Raw genomic sequence first — 15,513 nt, 5'->3', positions numbered from 1 at the left:
TGCATGGTCCTCACCTCTCCGGTGACCTTCCACGGCCACTCCAGCGTGCCAGAGACTGTGAGGCCAAGCGCAATTAGGGCAGAATGACATACAAATGGCTAAGAGGTATGGATGCAAATGGCTGGAGTCTCAGGTGAGTCCAGTGACCTCCCTCTTCTTCCTTCTATGAGGGAACAGACAACAACCCCATCTCAGGGGCCTTGAGTGGTTCCTGCTGTTCAGATGAAGTGATGGTGGTTGTCCCCGGAGGACAGCGTCTTACAAAGACCAGTGAGGGAACTTCTCCTTACTGCCCTATCAATTTCAATATCCTCCACACGTGAATCTTAGTTCTTCCATGTGTGCACATACATGTGCTTCTGGGGGTTGAACTCTGGGTCTCACACATGTTAAGCACTTTCTTTAAGACTCAGCTATAACTCAAGCCCCAACCTGGTTGCTAATGGCAAAGATTCCTAGAGAGCCGCAGAGTACAAAGGGGACATTTGTCTTCAGTGACTCATGTGACAGAGGCTAGGGAAATGACCCGAATGGAGGATGCACAGGGGTCAGACACCCACCACTGACCACTGCCCAGGTGGCTCGTCACTGCCTGTAAGAAGCACATCACCAACAGCCTGCCTTTCCGCAACCTTTCGATACTTTAAGGACCACAGTCAAGCTCAGACCCTCGTGGTCTGTGAAAAGCTGTTGTGTGACTGTGGCCCCGGAAAGGGTCACCGGTTGAGAAAGCATAGGGGCTCCACCCCATCTCCTCACTCAGCCCTGGAGTCTCACGCTCTGGGCCTTCTTGTCCTTAAACTCACTTCTCGGTTTCTCCGCTCTCCCAAATGCCACTCATTTTAATGTTCTACAGAACCGAAATCATAACTATAATAGTGGTGTCCACCACCACATCAGGAGCAGAGCAACGAGAACTCCCCACAGGCCTGCAGCGCGGAACTGTTCCTGGCGCAGAGCGCAGGTAGATTTGAGTAAATGGTTATTGAATGAGGATCAGTGTGAACTATTGCTTGCATATCTTCTAGAGCTCTAAAATATCCCTTTTATGTGTAACAAAATTAAGATTCAGGGGTTTGGGAGTATAGGTCTGTGATAGGCATGTATTTATCAGGCAGGAGGGCCTGGGTTTGACAACCCCCCCCTTCCCCGTTCCAACATAATAATTGCTTACAGCATCCCGTGAAATGTCTGCTAACAACTGATCAGCATGTTGATGTAACGGATGGAATGTCCTAAGTCCAGCTGAGGGAACTATACGTGTGGGTGTGCTTTGCAGGTTTGGGGGTTGTGCATAAGTACGAACTCCAGAGTAGTGCTTTTCACACTCAAATTGCACACAAACCTCACACGGACGTGGCCATCATTAGCTACAGCTCTCCAGCTGACACCGCCTCTCATCCTCGGAGGGAATCTCAACTGAGGCACGTACCTCAGTTTGCCTTGTGGTCACATCTAATAGTGTTCTTGATTGATGGTTGATTTTGGGAGGGCCCAACCCCATGTGCAGCACCATCTCCCTGGACTGTCTGAGAATATGTCTAACTGAATATGAGCTTTTCCCAAACTCTCTGAGATGCCAGAGTAACACCACACTCTTAAAAACCTGAGTCCTGGAAACCTTCACCTCCAGATCCCAAAGGCAGCTCTGTGCCGGGTACCTAGTTGATGGTGCAAGCTTTAGTGGGCGGCCTCCAGATTCCTATCATCTCCTTATGTTATTGCATGGAGTGTTGCATGCAGAGGATGCTCAGGCACTCCATCTCAGCAGCCCACACTCTGCCCCGCCCGGTGAGTTCCCGTCTGGTCCTCATGTATTTGGGGAAAGAATGCAGGAGGAGGTCCTTGTCCTAGAGCTGGAGGGTGTGTGAAATTTGAAATATGTAAATGAGCAGGGAAGAGGAAGGAAGAGCCGCAGAGGAAGAGTATCCAGTCCACAAGACCCCCTGCCTGCAAAGCCCACTGGGACTCAAAGTGGGAGGGAACTTGGAGCATCCCCCGAGTTGTCACCTCGCACCACCTAAGACTGGTGAGTCCCGACACTGTGACTCATTACCGATTTCTCCTGGTACGTTCTTGCCATGGAACTGGAAGCACACGGTGACATTCAGGCAGTTCACAGGCTGCTGTCCATCGTGACACTGAGGTGCTGTGATGTTGATGGAGCCCGGCAGGAAGATGGAGACATCCACTGTGATGACTGGTCTGGCCCTGCAGGACAAGGAGGGGGAGGGGAACCTGTGTTAAGTAGCAGCTTCCCGAACCAAACATGAACTACACAGGCAGAATAGATCTCGGGCCTTCAGCCAGCATTTAATTAAAGAATGAAATGCCCCAAGAGAGAAAGGCCAGTGTGCTCTCTGTAAGTACTTTTTCTGGTTTAAAAGTAGCACATTCCCTAAAATACTAATGGTTTGCTTCCCGGTAACAAAGGCAAGTTAGTTGTTAATGAAACACAGCTGGCTGAGGCCATAAATCAGCCACCAGATGCTGGGCGATTATTTAAAATTTCACCCAAGAAGTTCCGCTTTCCATCTCGTTGGGGAGACACTGTCGAGAAGTTTCTACAACATAAGCTGGGACTCAGAGACTAGACACAGAGCTGGCTGTGACAGCTTATCCTGGAACCCCAGAATCCCAGTAACTGACTCAGAAGGATTTCCCAGAGTTCCAGGCCAGCCTGGGTACCGGAGTGAACACTAGCATTAAGAAGCCAAAGGAAGCAGGTGGCAGGGAAGAGAGAGGCAGAGACAGAGATAGAGAGAGAGGTGGAGAACACTGGGTATACACTGAGTCGCTTCTCCCTTTTTATCTAAGTGAGTTAGAACTTGGCAAACTTCTATCTTGTCCACTTGGCCAAATATCCTCTTTCATTTATGTCTATCGACGCATTGGTTATGCTCTAAAATGAATTGATTAATGGAGTCCCAGCTGGTACCAGCAGAACACTTCAAGGAATCAGCCTGTCTGGCCTTAGGACAAAATGAAATGCAATAAACACAGCCCTCTCCCTGACATGAACACCCGCCCAGTGCCTGATGGATGGCCAGCATCCCTGGACTCCCTTGGGGCATCAAGACAAAAGCTGAGACAGAAGCAGGCATCTCTTTCCCATCATAAACATCTGCTCAAGGAGGTGTCACCTAAGCTGTGGCTTGACCTTCTCCCCTCCCAACCTTTCACCTCTCAGGAGTCCCGGCCTTCATGCATCTGGAGTGACACAGGATTAAGGGGCACCAACAGCATGGGAAAGATGTGTGTAAGGCTCAACCAACATGCACTGGGGTGACAGGACAGAGGGAACAGAGGACCAACCAACTCCAGGACAAGAGAACATGAAAGGAAAGCCTGGCCACATAAGGCACTGAGAAGACGGAGGGCATGAGGGGACCCCGCTGTAGCCGCCATTGCAGAGACAGAAGGGGAGCTGTGACTGGGCAGTGAACTGGGGGACTCTGAACAAATCTGGCTACGCGGCAAAAGGAAGTCAGGCAGCACTAAGGCCTGAAAGAGACCAACATCCTGGCCTCTCCATGTTCTTCTTTCTTCCTGAAGATGCTAGAACTACTGATAAAGTAGACCACCACACTCTCATTGGTGTACAGATGATGTTGTGATTAACTTTGTCAACCTGACAGGGTCTGGAGTCATCATGAGAACACTGGAACGGGTTTCCAGATCAGGTTAAATGAGGCAGGAAGACCCACCCTGCGTGGGGAAAGTGTGGCCCATGGGCTGGGGGTCTCGGGCTGGGTAAAAAGGAGAAATGGAGCCGAGTAGCAGCATTCGGCTCCCTCTGTGTCCTGACTATGATGCAGTGTGACCCCCTGCCTCACGCCCCTGCCTCTGCGACTCCAAAGTGACTGTACCCTTAACAAATCTTTCCTTCCTTGACTTTTTTGTTTGTTTGTTTGTTTGTTTGTTTGTTTTGTTTTTTCAAAACAGGGTTTCTCTGTGCAGTCCTGGCTGTCCTGGAACTCACTTTGTAAACCAGGCTGGCCTCGAACTCAGAAATCCGCCTGCCTCTGCCTCCCGAATGCTGGAATTAAAGGCATGCGCCACCACGCCCAGCTAGTTAGGCTTTTTATCCAGGCTTCCATCCCTTTATCGGCTGGTCAGAAAGAAGGTAAGGTCCCTTTCCAGAGAGCTCAGCTGAACATGATGGCATGATGAGCAGGAGACAGAAGGAGCAGTTCAAACAGAACTACGGTAGAGAGAATATCCTGTGTATTGTATGGATGCATCACTTGTCAATTAAAAAGCCTATGGTCTATGGCTTAGGCAGGAAATAGAAGGTGGGACATCTGGAAGGCAGAAAGGAGTCTGGGAAAGAGGAAGGCATGGGAAGATGTGAAACAGATGCATGGTATCTGAGCACAGGTAACTGCTCACGTGACAAAGTGAAGATTAAAAGAAATGGGTTATCGTGTTTTAATTCTAGTCCAAGAAGAGCCTAGATAATGTGGGCAAGGTTTTATAAACATATTTTGAGTCTGAGTCTTATTTCTGAGAGCATGGGGCTGGGAGGAAGAGCCAGGTGTAATGTCAACAAGCCACCTTGAAAACCTCACAAGGCAGGGACGGTCCTTTGAAAGAAAGGGTGGGCAAAGCCCTCCTGGGCCCGCCCATCTCCTTCCAACATCTGTTGCATCAGGTCTCTCGGGTTTTTTGTTTCCACTTCAAGTGTTGTTTTTGGATGAGGAGAAAATCTTTCGTAAGCCTCTCTGGTCATTTCCTTTGCTCTTTGGTGGCATGGCACCAGGCTCCTATCACCCGAACACAGCACCAACCCCGCCCACCCCCACCCCAGTGCAAACTTCCTCAGGGCGGAGCTGCTCCATCTCCTAGGGTGAACCCTATCTGCCACTCACCAACCCCTGAGATAACAGAGGCAGAGAGGGGCACCTGAGGACAGAGCCAGGGGTGCTTTTAAGACTTCAAAGAAGCAGGTAACTAGAGTGCTTTTCAATGGTAGAGACATCAGATCTTCACATTGTACTTCCAGATAAATAATAAACGTGGCTAGGGCACAGTTCTCATGGGGTGGTGTTCTCGTGCTCCTGACAGGGAAGGGGCAGGGGGAGGTTAGTTATGAAACCAGCCCCGGGCTTTCCTCTGTCCAAGAAGCTCATCTGCGACCACACAGATGAAGACGCTCAGTCCGATTCTCTCTGAGCCACAGCTCAAAGCTTCCCCAAATCCCAAGTGCATCCCCCAGCGCCTGCAACTGCAGCGAACCAGAAGCTATCTGCAGGCATGCACACACACACATTCCTCTTAGCTAGGTTCACCCCAAATCAGAAGAAACTCCAAATCTAACTTCCCCGAAGCACTGTCCCTGAACCATCTGTGGATCAGCAACCCACCTTCAGGAATAGCGGCCAAGACCCACTCTCACCCAGTCTCCTTCCCTCAACCACAGCTGTGTGCCTCTGCCACACGATACCCCAAAGCTGCATCAGTCAATACAATCACTGACCTTGGGTATCACCTCTGCCAGGACATGCCCACCTGGTCCTATCGGCTGAATGTGACACCACCGCTGCCCCTGACCACGTGGCCCTGCTGTGTTTTCCTACCGGCCCTTATCAGAATCTGGAAATTTCTACCAAGCTTGTCTTAATTTGCTTTCCTGTTGCTGCGATAAACACCATGACCGAAAGCAACAGGAGGAGAAAGAGGTTTATTTCAGCTTCCAATTTATGACCCATTGTTAAGGAGAGCTAAAGCAGGAGCTTGAAGCGGAAACCATCAAGGCTCACTGTTCACCAGCTTCTCCCCCTGGCTTGCCCAGCTGGCTTTCACGTTCAGACCAGACCCACCTGCCTTAGGGATGACACCGCCCACGGTGGGCCAGGCCCTCCCACATCAATTAGCAATCAGGCAAACGTCTCACAGGCCAATCAGATGGAAGCAATTCTCCCACTGGCGCTCTCTCTTCCCAGGTGTGTCAAGCTGACAACCAAGCTCACCACCGCGAAGCTCCTAGCTCTCCACCCCTAAGGCAGGTTATTAGCAGTGGTGAGAGGGCTAGAGGTTCAGTTCACGCTGTGCGTACAAGATCTCAGAAACATCGAGTTGAGTGAAAGAGCTCAGAAATTAGAATGCATACGGTGTAACCCCACTTATGTGGAATTCTGGAATAGGCGAAAGTGACCTGTGGTGACAGAAACCACAATGGCAGATGCCTATTGGGAGAAAGATGCTATTAGAACATAGGAAGACCGGTAGATAAAGCACTTGTCATGAGTTTGCTTCTCAAAACCCACATAAAGCTATAAGGACAGAACCCGTTCCACAACGCTATCCTAATGTGTGCCTCTCCAACACAATAACAATAAGAATTAACTTTTAACAGCATACGGAAATGTGCAAGGTGGCAGAAATGTACTTTGTCTTGATGGTGGTGTAATTTGCATGGGTATCCACACCAGTCAGAGCTCATTGAACCGTATGCCCAAACTGCTACGTTTTGCTGTATACAAATTACAATCCAAGAAAGAAAGAGAACACACAATGAATACAGTCGTGCACTGCACAGCGGTGAAGACAGATCGCACGTATGACGGCAGTCCCATAGATGGCACCACATAGCTGCGTTAGCTTACTGTAAGTACATACTGTGAAACTCAGCCATGATGAAATCACCTACTGAAGCATCCCTCTGAGTGCATGCCTGTGGCTGGCTGGGCACAGGACTGTACATAAAATGCTCATGTAGTCCCTGGTGTGAGGGAGGCGCTTGTCATGGTTACCTGCACCATCATCTACTTGTATATGGCTCACTGGCTAGGATCAAAGATCCAGGACCAGGACTGCCTGCCACCCTGTTCTCTGTCCAGTCTCTAGCATCAAATACACACACAGTTTCATGTTAACAGAGCAGTGTATATAAGCGGAGAGAGCGGGGGAGGAGGGCATGGACTCCTGCGATGGCAGCACCCCCATCCTCCTCTGAAGCTCGAGGTGGGGTCCTCCCACCCTCACCCATGTGCAGTCTTCCTGGCATTCCACCTCACCAGACTCGACCTTCCGCTCCATGCTGGAGTCTGAGGTCTCCCATCCACAGTGAGGGCAACTCACTTAACATCTGTACTCATGGGGCAGAGAGAGATGAACAGAAACTCCGTTGGATTCAGAGCTCACAGGGGAATAAAGATGAGGTCCCAGCACTGAGAGGGGAAGTGAGCTTCATCTCCCACCCTAACTCAGAAGCTATCCCACTCCTTGCAAAGGAAAACTCCGTTTTCTCCAATGGAGTCTCCGTGAGTATATAAACCATACGTGAAGGCAGGCCATGTGCCCACAGTAGATGACAACGCAAAATCAACTCAACAGGCTTTTCAGAGATTTTTTTTCTCTCGTAACACTTTGAGCTTTTTGTTCTTTTTAATCTTTCGCTTATCTGTTATGGTTCCCGATTCTGTGGGTTTTACGGATTTGTGTGTGCCTCTTGTGGTTTTTCTCTTTCTCCTAAACACTGGGTATGTTTTCTTTTTCTTTTGTTTTGTTTTGATTTCTCTGTTTTCTAAGGAAAGGAAGAGGAAGAAGGCCTGGGGTTGGATGGACGGGGAGGTGGGGAGGCTCTGGAAGGAGATGAGGGAGCAGAAAGAGTGATCAGGATATATTGTAGGAAAAAGAATTTATTTTCAATTTTAAAAAATAATAAAGCCTAAGAGACAAACAATGCCTTTAATCCCTGCACTTGGAAATCAGAGGCTGTGAACTCTGTGAGATCAAGGCCAGCCTGGTCTACAGAGTGAGTTCCAGGACAGCCAGGGCTGCACAGAGAAACACTGCCTTGTAAAACAAAAACAAACAACAACAGAAACAAACCAGAAAAACAAATAAATGCTCTGAGTATCAAGACTGCTCCCTAAGAATCCAGGGGACCAGGGGACATGTTTCCTCTAAGAGGGGCCCTGAGAACCACAAGGAGCTGTCAAACATGCCAGGGACATGTTTCCTCTAAGAGGGACCCTGAGAACCACAAGGAGCTGTCAGGTCATTGTGAGGGGAATACAAGCCTCACAGGGTACCACTGAGGCTCCCCCCAGCACAGCTCTTCACTGTGGCCTTGCCTAAGAGGAAAGCCACCATGCCCAAGAGGAAGGCCACCATGCCCAAGAGGAAGGCCACCATGCCAGAGAATAGGGAGGAAAGAGTGGAAACCGAGTCGTGGGGGTGGTAATTTAAGGAACCAGGGAGTTTGACTTTAGCATCTGGGGAATGCACTGTTCTCTTCAAAACTAGATGACACAAAACCGGGAAGCAGAATGTCAGAAAGTCAAACCAACCATACCAGCACAAGACCAGCTTTTCTCTATACCAGGCTGTGTCTAACAGTTACATCTTATCAACCCACAGCTTGTGGGAAATACTCCGGTTATTGTCCTTGGCAGAGGAAAATCCTGGAACAGAGAGGTCAAAGGGCTCCACCTAGAAGGACAGAGGTAGGGCTTGAACTCACACCACCTGCCCTCCACGTCATTCCCGACTTCAAGGTTATTCTTGCTGGCACTTGGGCAATTCAAAGTTTAGAACAGTCTAGCGGTCAGCTGGTTCTTTCCTGTGGGGTATGTCATTTAAGAGGAGAGTGTGTCCCTCCGGGGAGGCATGGAGAAGGCAGAGCTAAATTCAAAGCATCTGTAGTGGAGGGCTACATGGGCTCTGGATCCTTTCCAGCTGGAAGACCATAGCAGTTTATTTTAGAACATTCTGCCATCGAGTTATTAACAAAACTGTTGGCTCCCACTCCAAAGTAGAATTCTGCTTCCTCTGACTCACACAGGCCGAAATACTGAAGATGATACACGGGTAGAGATGGTGCTCAGTAGGCTTTAGCAAGTCCTGGGCCCAAGTGCATGTCTCTCACCTCTGCTGCGCTAGTGACAGGAGGTTCCTGGTCCCTGCGGTTAAGGACTAACTGAGTGATGATCCTGGTTATAAAGATAAAAGACAGGGTTCCCAGAGCTTTGAGCGTCTGGTACTTATAGGAAACAAGAATGTTTGTATTTATGTCAACAAAGGGGGATGGTCATGACCAAAGGCAAACAACCCTTGGACTGGTTTGGGTCACCCGAAACCAGTCAAGATGCCCCAGAAAGGTCTCAGCTCCCTGTAAGCCAGCCAAGGTCCACACTCTGGAACTCTGTGGTAAAGACTATGACTGAGAATAAAGGGAGCACTCCTGTGTGTGCAGAACCTTCAGCCTGCAAGGAGTAAGACAAAAGAAAGAGCCAACTGATAGGATCTGTCCCAGGCCTCCCCAACAAAGCTCCGGCTGTTACTCATGAAGAACATGGCCCCTCGAGCAAGAGCCAGACATCTCACCTGAGGAGAACCACGCTGTCGGACAGGAAGGCTCCGATGGTGACATCTGAGAACAAGAATTCAGACTCAGGACCTTGTGGAAAGCAGCCCCAGCTGTCCTTTGGTTCAGGGCCACAGTGACAAAGGCCCAGTCTTGTGGTCAGGGAGCCCTTCCGACTGCTGCTGTCTGGCTGTGTAATGACTTTGTAAGAATTACAGCCACATTGTCTTAAGTGGCAGCCAACAACATGTGGGTACAGAGGCCTGGAAACAGGGCTGGATATGTAAAATCCATAGCCGATTTTAAAAGACCTAATTTTTAAAAATTAACTCATAAATAACTTTTATATTAGTTATACATTAAAATGATAAAATGTTGGCTATCTTGGACTACACGTCATGAAGAGTAAATTCATCTTGTTTATGTATATTTTTCTGTAGTTACTAGCACACACTATTACATATAAATATATCATTAAACAATGATTAAGCTTTAATCATTAAGCAACAGCAGATATGATTTTATTTGAATATATAGTTTACTGTAATCTGTGTTTGGTGGATTACTTTTTAGTGATTTGAAAGCAGATCTTTTGCCAAGGATTTGCGTTTTCTTAGCAAGACTTTGTATAAAGGAGTTTCTTACGGTAGCTGAAGCCACCAGGCAAAAGCTGTGAGAACGACTGCTAACTAAACTGGAAACCTACCTTATCTCACACACCTATCTTCATTTATCTGGCATGGTTTTGAGAAAAACAGCTTACCAGGATAGCCATTTCCATCCATATCAATGCCCCCTGATATGGACTGCCCAAACATCCGCAGGGTCGGGTTTATCCTCCTCCCAGACAGCTTCTGAAACAGACAGTAGAAACTCGGAGTCACAGGAGGGCAGTGAGGACTGGGACTGCTGGAACCCAGCTCCCTCAGGGAACTGGGTCTGAAGTTGTTGAAAGAAACCATGGGTAAATTTGGCCATAAGGTCTAGAGTAGATACTTGAAGATCACACACTTCCTTATTCTTGCTTGCCTTAGCCAGAAGTCCTCATTTAAAAATTTGCCTGGGTTTGGTGCCAACAAAATGTCTATTAACCCTCGATTTTAAAGACATTATTTTTTTTTCCCATTTGTTTATTTGCGTGCATGGCTTGCCTAGGCTGCAGTACACATGCGGAGGACAGAAGATGACCTGAAAGAACCAGTTCTCTCCTTCACCTTGCGGGTCCCGGGAACTAACTGTAGGTTGTCAGGCTTAGCAGAAAATGTCTGTACCTACTGAACCATCTTGCTGGCTCATGTATGGTTTTGACACGTTCAAGACAAATAAAGGCTGGGTCTCTCGATGGTATGAAGCTTACCAAGTGGTCTAGTCTGACTGACCAACATGCCCAGCAATCCAACTGAACCTGCTTCGCTAATGCTGGAATTGCAAGGCAGGCAAGGACTTTACTAAGCCATCTCTCTCTCTCACCCTTTACTGAGCCATCTCTCTCACCTTTTACTGAGCCATCTCTCTCACCCTTTACTGAGCCATCTCTCTCACCCTTTACTGAGCCATCTCTCTCTCTCACCCTTTACTGAGCCATCTCTCTCTCTCACCCTTTACTGAGCCATCTCTCTTGTCTCCTTTGCTTTGACCCAGATACAACTGGCTGAGATGCGGGAGCATCCTTCCCTCCTGTTACTTAGTTAGGACTAACTACTGCATTTGCCTCTCCTAAGATGGACAGGTCACTACTGTATCCAGCTGGAAAGACACCCGTGTGGAAACTTACCCTCCAGGCAGCCAACCAGGAGGTCTACAGACTTCTGAGCTTTATAGCAATGGCTCAGCTGTTGGACCTGGTAAATCTAGAACTGCATGGTGCTGAGCCTCCTAGAAAGTACAGGGAGGGAGTCGGCCACTTCTGAAAGACCTTAACCCATGGGTCACATCTATTACTCCTCTACCAGGTCACATTTTATACACCATTAACTTCATCGTGACAGACGGCCTTGTTCAGGAATATTTGTTGGGTCTGGGGCACCTGGTAAAACACTTGACTTGCAAGCACAAGAACCTGAGATCTGGCTCCAGCATCGACATAAAAAGTCAGGCATGGTAGGATGTGCTTGCAATCCCAATCGGGGATTCAGGGGACAAGGGCATCCTCCTTCCTAATCAGTAGACCCCAGGTCTATTAGAGACCCTGAGTCAAAGGTTGTGGACAGTGCAGCCGAGGATGGCGCCTGAAATTGTCCTCTAGAATTGTCCTCTAGCTTCATTACACACATGGTTCTGCATGCGCACGCACATTTTAATAAAGAATACAGGGCTGGAGGGGTTGCCCAATGGTTAGAGCACAGTGTTCTTCCCCGGGACTCCAAGTTTGGTTCCCAGCACCCACATTTGGGTGCAACTGCCTGCGATTCCAGTTCAGGGTGATCCAGCATCCTCTTCTGCTTTCTCCGTGACTGCCTTCACTGCACAGGCCCCCACCCCAACATACACAAATGCACATAACTAAAAAGTAAAAAGACACTTTTAACAAAAGAATACAGTGTCACACCGCCAGACACCCCCCGCCCCCGTCACCCCCCAAAGCTACCATTCACATTGTTCAGTTCCATTCAAAGACACCAAACTTCTTGAGCCAGAAAGTCTCATTTTCTGAGATCTGATCAATTCCACCCTTTTTTCTGTCCACGGTGTCCTACTTAGCTCTTTGTCTCCGTGATTAAAAAAAAAAAGACCACAACCCAGGAGGAAAGGGTTGACTTCCCTTTACAGATTATAATCCATCACAGAGAGAAGTCAAGGCAGGGGCTTGAAGTAGAAACCATGGAAGGATCACTGCTTATCAGCCTGCTCACTCTGACTTGCTTGGCCAGCTTCCACTGACAGACAAGGCCCACCTACTGGGGATGGCCCCGCCCACAGTGGGCTGGCCCCTCCTACATTACCTAGCAACTTAGAAAATGACACATGGTCGAGCCTATAGGTCAATCTAATGAAGGCAATTCTTCGGTTGACGTTCTCTCTTTCCCATGACTGTAGATTTGTATCAAGTTGACACCTGAAGCAAACTATTGTGTAGCGAAGCCCACGGCAGAACCGCGTTCACAGATATCCAGGGGCTCACTCTGCCTTTCTTTCTCTATGCTTAGTGAGTCATTCTGTGGGGAAGCCCTGGTGGGGCTGGGGGCGTGTCCACGGGCTCTGCTGAAGAGAGGCTATCCCCTGCCCTCAGCAGCTGATAACTACAAGGAACTGTCCCAGAGATGATCTAAGACGGCGACTTGCCATCTTCTGTTAAGGCATCCGGCCGGAAATGTGTAAGCATCAAAGGACAGCTCGAAGCCCTGTAGGCAGTACTGCAGAACTGCTTGTTAACAGGGCTCAGCCACACATCCCACATGGCTTTGTCTAAACAAACGTGTGTGTATCTGAGTAAAATCCACGCTTTGAAGCTGCACATCTCGGCTCTGGAGGCCAAGAACATTGGAAGCATCTTGCTGTGGGTTCTCCTTTCTTGGGTATACTGTGGCTGGGAGTGGGGGGAGAGCGAGGGGTGGTCCATTTGGGGGGTGGCGATGCAGGCTTAAGTTATCCACTGACATCTGCAGGCCATTATACTATAAAGCCAGGAAGATAAGTCTGCACGGTGCTAATAACTGTAAATGGAAACCAGGAACTGTGGGAAACCTCCACTCGTCCAGGTTTACGTGCAGCGTCTGTTAGGGCAGGGGAAAGATCACAGGGGCCGCTGCGACATGCCCACCCGGGGGGTTCTTGGATTGAGAGAGGCATCCGAGGATCTTAAAGTCAACACTTTTCATGGTAACCTCGAGGAGGTGGCATGAGTTAGAGAGGAACATAGGAGAAGTCCAGGCTCTGATCTCACAATTTCTCCAGCAGAAATAATACCATTTGGGTCCAAAGAAAAACAATCCCATTGCTTAGATTCATTTCTGATTTCTTCCTCCAGTTCTTAAACACAATGCCCTCTCTGTCCAGGATCCAGGTCCGGAAGAACCTGTCATTAAAGGATTGTTTTTCCCTTTTAAATCATTGGCCTTATCATACACATACTAGCAAGCCTAGAAGATATGACCATGGCTGTTTCTCTCTTGCTCATTTTCTCTCCACCCTTTTTATTTAAAGAGCTGCGAAGGCTCAGCAAGCCAGGGGTGCGTGCTGACAGGGGCACCGTTTCCAGCTGCCAGTCTCGGCTTCCCACTAGACGCTCCACGCTAACCACAAATGTGCACTGCAGCTTTCTGCAAGGCTTCCACCCAGCAACCAAACAAAACACTGGAGAGCCACGCCAGAGGGGAGGCAGGGGCTCCTGCAGGTGGCCCCTCTGTGGGATTAGCCTCTGAGGTCCAGACACGAGCTTCCAGGAGAATGTGTGGAGACTGACCCTCCTCCTTCACTCCCCACCCCTCATCCCCACCTAAGGACGGGCTCCTTAGATGACATCATGGGGACAAAGCATCCCTGACCCAAACCCTGGAGGCCACACTCTGTGTTTCCAGCTTCTAATGAAGCTGGCAGAATCACCTATAGTTTGTTGTTCCCATGGTTACTTGTATCTAACGACAACGGAGCAGTCTGTGTGGATGGACGCTCCAGGAAGTGTGTGTGTACAAGTCCCCGTATCTGTAGGTTTTCCTATGGAAGGCCTTTTTCCAAAATGCAGTTGAGGAAGGCAGCTACTCGGGGCAAAGCCAATATCCTCTGCGGGGCTCATCAGAAAGCCAATGGCGAATAAGTGTATCCATCTCACACAGCTATGATGAGGATTCAGGATGCAGAAATGACAGGCTCTCTGGCAAGAGCCCCTCCTGCCCTCCGTGAATCTCCCTAAGGACTTTTCCCTTAGTTGAGGTCAAGCTCTAACTAAGCAGGTGTTGGCAGAGAGAAAGAGCCTAGGCCCAGTCGTTAGCACGGCCCCACCGTCTAACTCAGATTTGCTGCAAGGACTGTTGTACATGTAGACACTGTGTCTCCGGGGCTGGGGAGATGCGCTATGGGCAAGGGCACGTGCTGTAGAACATGAGGACCCAAGTTCAAATTCTCAGCGGCCACATAGAAAGCAGGTATGCCACATGAGCCTGAACAGGGACGGAGGCAGGAGGATTGCTGGGCCTTGAAAGACACCATCCTAGCTGTAGTATCTTAAGGGAAGGTAGGAGAGAGTGACAGACCAGGGGTGCCTCACACCCTCCTCTGGCCTGTGTGTATCACATATGTATGTGCACATGCTCCAAACACACACTATAAATACACACATGTGTACACACATTCACACATGTATACACAGACACACAAATGAATAAATGAATGAATGAAGAAAGAAAGAAAGAAAGAAAGAAAGAAAGAAAGAAAGAAAGAAAGAAAGACAGACATATGAGAGAGACTGTAACCCTATTTACAAATGCTTCCTAAAATACAGACCTTGGCTCACACGGCCCAGGTAGGCAGAGCATGTCCCAGATGACCCCTGCCTGGTGCCACTCCGCATGGGTTGGGCATAGCACTTCTGAGACAACTCCAGATGCCCAGAGGCCTGGGGGCCACTAAGATGAGCAAGTGAGTGTGGAGAGATGGAAGAGTAAGAGAGGCAGAAGGATGTGTGCACAGTGAAGAGACAGAACAGGAGACTCCACGGCAGTGAGGAACAGCCTGCTGTGAGTAGCCAGCGATGCCACCTAAGGCCGTGGTGAGGTCCTGGCCCATGCTGCCACTTGGGTCATGTCTGTGTCCGTGACCCCACAGTAGCAGAGGTCTGTTACCACCAAAGGCCTAGTGGATATCCCTGGTCTGTGGACTGCTACCTGAGGCCATGTTGATATCTGAGGCTGTGAAGAGCTGGCCCCACCCCTCCCCTGGGCATCGTGGTTGAGCAGGAGAACTGGTCCTTCCTTCCCCTTGCCAACTGTAGCACTGGGGGTGGGAGGAGCAGGCCCAGTACCTCGCCCAGGAAGCACAGTAGAACTGGCCCTGATTCTAAGAGTTTTGGGTGAGCCAGCCTAAGGGTGTGAGCATGGGAAAGCTGGCCCTGGTAGTGTGAGGGCGGGTGAGCTGGCCCCAAGGGCATGAGAACCAAAGAGCTGGCCCTGTCCCTTGCCTGCTGTGGCAGTGGATGAGCCAGCCTGAGAGCGTGAGCATGGGAGAGCTGACTCTGGTGGCATGGATGTGGGGGAGCTGAGAAACTC

General features: G+C 49.3%; 1 protein-coding gene across 1 annotated transcript in view; it reads right to left on the bottom strand.

Annotated features, from left to right (window-relative positions):
* Itga9 (integrin subunit alpha 9) overlaps window positions 1-15,513 on the bottom strand; it is a 289,069-nt gene that overhangs the window by 204,792 nt on the left and 68,764 nt on the right. Inside the window, exons 12-14 of the mRNA XM_021172021.2 lie at window positions 10,077-10,167; window positions 9,334-9,379; window positions 2,057-2,211 (exon numbers count right to left, since the gene is read on the bottom strand). Of these exons, the coding sequence (XP_021027680.1) occupies window positions 2,057-2,211; window positions 9,334-9,379; window positions 10,077-10,167 (292 nt within the window). The remainder of the gene's footprint in view (window positions 1-2,056; window positions 2,212-9,333; window positions 9,380-10,076; window positions 10,168-15,513) is intronic.

Source organism: Mus caroli, chromosome 9 (genome assembly GCF_900094665.2).
Source record: "Mus caroli chromosome 9, CAROLI_EIJ_v1.1, whole genome shotgun sequence".
Taxonomy (NCBI): domain Eukaryota; kingdom Metazoa; phylum Chordata; class Mammalia; order Rodentia; family Muridae; genus Mus; species Mus caroli.
Note: the sequence above shows the minus strand (reverse complement) of the source record. Positions and strands in the feature narration are given on the sequence as shown.